Source organism: Glycine soja, chromosome 4, assembly GCF_004193775.1.
Source record: "Glycine soja cultivar W05 chromosome 4, ASM419377v2, whole genome shotgun sequence".
Classification (NCBI taxonomy): Eukaryota; Viridiplantae; Streptophyta; class Magnoliopsida; order Fabales; family Fabaceae; genus Glycine; species Glycine soja.
The window spans coordinates 9,254,262-9,259,295 of NC_041005.1; the positions used below are offsets into that span (position 1 = coordinate 9,254,262).

The following is a 5,034-nucleotide window of genomic DNA, read 5'->3' on the forward strand; positions in this document are numbered from 1 at the left end:
AGAAATAGGCCTCTGTAGAAATAGGATCTCACATAATGGTTGGGCTTAAAGTCGAACCCTATAAATTGAATTTTAATGGACATGTTTATTTTAGCTGGAAACTCCGAGAGAAAACCTGAATTCTTTGTTTTTTTACGATGAAAACCTGAATTGGGAAATATTTCCAACTTCGAAAAAAAAGCGAAAAAGACCAAATATAACACGAGTCTTGACCATTGAAGATTTGAAGTCATGTGTATATAGAGATTTTAATATACTACGGAACATAATTTCATGTGGGGTGGTGGCGCAGTTGGCTAGCGCGTAGGTCTCATAGCTTCTGAGTGATCCTGAGGTCGAGAGTTCGAGCCTCTCTCACCCCAAATTCTTTTTCACCACTTTATTAAAGTTTAATTTAACAATGCTTCGCGTTCACAAGCTATCCATATTTTTGGGCTAATAAATTCGCAAAGGTTTCGTCCACTTAAAGACCAAGATTCTCTCCACCTTTAACCCATGAGTGTTGCTAGATGCACCCAGCATTATTGCTGGTGCACCAGCATTCTTAAAAAATGGCGTAAGTCTCTTATTGATCCGTAAGAGAAAAAATAATTATAATATATTTTAAAGATACAACATATTTATTTATAATATAATTAAATCTATTTTTTATTTTATTAATTATAATATATTTATAAATATTGATTTATTATAAATAATTAATTTTTTAATATATTTTTTTAGAATAAATTTGTTTAGAAGATGATATTAAAATACTTACTCAGTCCTATTATAATTATTGTTTAAGGTTATTTTATACATATTAATAAAAATCAATAAATACATAAAAGATAATATTATAAAGAATTAATCATATCATTAATATTATAAAGAATATAAAAAAATAATTAGTATTATATTAAAAATTAAAATACTAACTAGTTTATAATACATTTTTTACATGATCATTAGTATAAGTGGGAAAATAGTAATTATAAGAGAATTTAAAAATATTAGTACATTATATAAAATAAGGATCTTAGATAACGAATGATGTCCATTTTTTGTTTAATTTTTTTTTACACCTTTTTCAACTCCTTTGTTTCAATTATATTTAAAGTCATATTTCAAATTATTTTTTATTAGTTGGTAAACTAAGTTAACTAGACCATTTATAATAATTTACATATACTATAACTAAGTTAACTAGACCATTTTAATAACACGCGTGTATATAGACACAAATAGAATACACAATCAATGAAAATAAATAAAACTAACATTACTAATGAAAATAAATAAAACCAACAATACTCATGAAATGAGTTCATGTACAATATATGTATATACATGGAATATCAATATAAAATATGTACATAAACTACGCCTGATCCGTGCGCTGCCTGCGTCTAGACCTAACATATACAAGATGGTCATGTGTCACACTCCTGGCCAACCTGAGGCATTCTTCGATCACCTCATGTGTCGATGAGCCAGGCGTGACCACTCCTAGACTCAAATGGCGCTCCAACCTCTCAGCAATGTCATCACAAACTTCCTGTTACATACAAAACAAACTAATTACACAAATTATTATGCAAATATCGAGGTAAGTGACGTAAATTATTAGTATTACTTACCATTGCATGTCTAGGCTCCTCCGCAGATGTCGACGATGCTCTTGGCTCCGGCACGTGAGGGATATCCGTCTGCGGGGCCTGAGGGACGACTCGGGGCTGCGGGGTGTGACCATGAGGCAGATGATCTAATGTGTGGCCTGGCGACGTGAAAGGATGGGAGATGCGGAAGAACCAGTCCATGTAGTCACTGGAACATGCCCCTAGCACAACGCACACCTCACCTGCTGGTATGATATGATCCTTGTAGTGCATCCACCTGTCGTGAATATCACCATACGAGACCCATGAATCGACAGGAGGAGCAGAAATGGTCTGCGTGTAGCCAAACTGCCGTACGACCCTCTCCGGTCGGTAATAAACAACAACAAGCCCCCAGCGCAAGAGACCGGAATAGCATAATCTGAGGTAGAAGTCTCGGACCTCCCGATGCTCCCCATAAGGGATCCAACAGACATCCGGAATCCGGAGTCGGTCCAGGCGATCCCTGTACGACGGCGTGCGAATGCTCTTCAAGGTCTTCTTCGTCGCAACCCACCTGCACGCACGCGGGGAAGCCTCGTCGTAGTCCTGATTAAAGAAAGCACATCAAGCATGAGGTGCCCTTTCTTGGCCTCTGGCAATAGAGAGAAGTGCTAAAGAAATGAGGAAGAGGAAGGACAAGCCAATGGGACTCATGGTTGTCTCTTTGGTTTTGCGCAAATGACTTGGAAGCAGAAAAGGAGGTAGCTTTTGGATAAAACTTGTAGGTGATTTCTAAGAAAATTATGTCACCAATGGATTGTCCTATAATCGAAAGTACTCACATAACCAAAAGGACCACAAAGGCAATCGACAAAATAATACTTATACTTGAGTAAGAACTAGAGTACTTATTTTTTTCATGGTTGTGCTCGAGTGTCTTACTCTAATGCATACAATACTTGGTAAGCAATAAGCAGGGACTAGTGGATAAAATCATGAAACATTAATTTCCATCCTTACACAATTAGAGCATTAATCATCCACCTTGAGAGACAGGGAGAAATCTGCATATGTGCATAGTATTAAAGCTTTATTTGTAGTGCATTCAATTGTCAACGTAAATGAAGTGTCTATGAGGAAGTAATTTGCTTTTTTTTAAGTCAATAATCAATTCCAAATCTTTCTTATAATTATTTCTTAGTTATTTATCTCAATGTTAAAGATTATATTGAGAAAAGGAATAGGTTTGAGCATAAAAGATTGCATGACTTCGTAACCAACCCTTAAGCAAACCATAAGGATGAAGTTGATGCAATTAACCCTTAAGCTCTCTCTAGTTGTGATTTTTATCTTTGTAATAATGAGACTAGTTTTAGTAGCAATATATGGTTTGGAATATTTGGATAATTTCTGACAAGCACTAGGTATCTTTTGGAATTTTTTAAATGAAGAAGAGGATACTATTTCGATAATCAATATATAATCATAATTCATGCTAATCAATCTAATCTATATAATCAATATAATCATAATTCATGCTAATCAATATATACTATTTCGATAATTCCCTGACAGAGGATACATCTATATATAATCATAATTCATGCTAATCAATCTAATTCATCCCTGAAAGAGGATACAATTTGTAAAATGAAGCTGTGACTATTTACGGATCAGGTGATCCGTAAGCATTTTCCTCTTACAGATCAACTTGATCCGGAACATGCTTACAGATCACTTGATCCATAAGCTCCTCCAAGCTTTCCTACTCCGACATCAATGGCGGAAAGGACAGTGGTGCTTACCTCGACAGCCGACACTGACGATGCTCCCTTGACGGTGGACACTGGTTCGTGGTTCGTGGCTCCTCTTCACGACAACACGGCTCCTCTTCACGGTGGTTCGTGGTTCGTGGCTGCTCGTGCTTTGTCGTTCGTGGCCGAGGAAGAAGAAGAAGAATCAAACAGAGAAGAAGAAGAAGGTATCACGAGGAAGAAGAAGAATGACTCTGGGGAAAAAGGTAATAGCGCGAGGAAGAAGAAGAATGGCTCTATGCGAGGAAGAAGAAAAGAAACTACTGGGTGCGAGGAGAGAGAGTAGCGGGAAAGAGAGAGTCAAACATTTTTTTAAAAAAATAACCCAGGGACATAAAAGACTTTTCATCTAAAGTGCTGGGTGCACCAGCAAAAATGCTGAGTGCACCTAGCAGCACTGTTAACCCATTAACAGTTTCAATGAGTTGTCCATTATATATATATATCTCCAACTGGCTTCGGAATGTCTCTCTTTCTTTCAATAATAAAAAAAAATTATATATTAATATACGTAAGTATTAAATTTATTAATATTGTGTTTTTAATATAGATGAGTTCTATAAAAAAAATCATGCATGTAACAAATACATGTTGTTTATGAGTTTAATAAATATATTATATTTATTATATATATATATATATATATATATTATATTTAATGATAAAATAATTAAAATTATATAAGTAAAAATCCCTTGTAATAAAAATTAGTATTTTTTTAATAAATTTATTTTTTGTCCCTTAATTTATTTATTAGGTTTAATTTGGTTCTTATTTCTCAAGATGTGTTCAATTTAGTCCTATCTTAAACTTTAAAATATTTTGGAGTTGATGAAAGGAAAATGAGACTAAATTGAACCTAATAAATAAAATAATAGACTACAAAGAAATTTTAATATATATATATATAATATTTTTACATTTAACTATATATATATATATCATATATCATTATTAATAAATACAAAAATAAATAGTAAATAAAGATAAATCTGTTTAGTTACATATTTAGATAAATACTATTTATGCTAGAGTCTACTTACTTTTTTTAAAAAAATGATTATTTTAAAATATTTTTATGAACTAGAATAATTAAAAATATGGCATTTTATGAATAATAATAATTAAAAAATGGTTTTTAATTATATGAAACTTCTTTCAAAAACTTATATGAAAACTGGAAAAGTCAGAACATATATTAATTAACTATATATTGCCTTATTTTTTTTAATTATATGAAATATGCTAAAAATACATTTTAATTATTGTATTTATTAAATATAATATATAATTATGTTTTATAATATTATTAAATATTTATTAAAATTCATAAACAAAATATATATTTCTTAAATGTATAACTTTTTAATATGAACTTATGTATATTAAAATCATATTACTATTAATTAAAAAGTAATTATTATTAAATTTAATGCTTATATATATATATATATATTAAAATATATATATTAAAAATATTATATTTTTTATTAGCGGCTGAAAGATGGACATTGTCTAATGTCTAATGTTTATCCACATTTTTAGCTATGCAGAGGAATTGTTTTATTTTGCCAACTTTTATTATCAATCGCGAGATACATCCAACGACCCAGAGTGCTGCTGTAGAGATGTTGGAAAGA

At 31.7% G+C, this 5,034-nt stretch overlaps 1 protein-coding gene and 1 non-coding gene across 2 annotated transcripts; one reads left to right on the plus strand and one right to left on the minus strand.

Annotated features, from left to right (window-relative positions):
- Positions 1–277: 277 nt before the first annotated feature.
- On the plus strand, positions 278–362 carry TRNAM-CAU. The gene is given in 2 exon segments: positions 278–315; positions 327–362. It is a non-coding gene; the product is annotated as a tRNA-Met (tRNA).
- Positions 363–1,360: 998 nt separating this feature from the next.
- On the minus strand, positions 1,361–3,327 carry LOC114410522 (serine/threonine-protein phosphatase 7 long form homolog). Its single transcript, XM_028374507.1, has 3 exons — positions 3,292–3,327; positions 1,620–2,186; positions 1,361–1,537 (listed from the first exon to the last, which is right to left on the minus strand). Exons 1-3 carry the CDS (start codon positions 3,325–3,327, stop codon positions 1,361–1,363), a joined length of 780 nt encoding a protein of 259 aa, XP_028230308.1.
- Between the last annotated feature and the right edge of the window lie 1,707 nt (positions 3,328–5,034).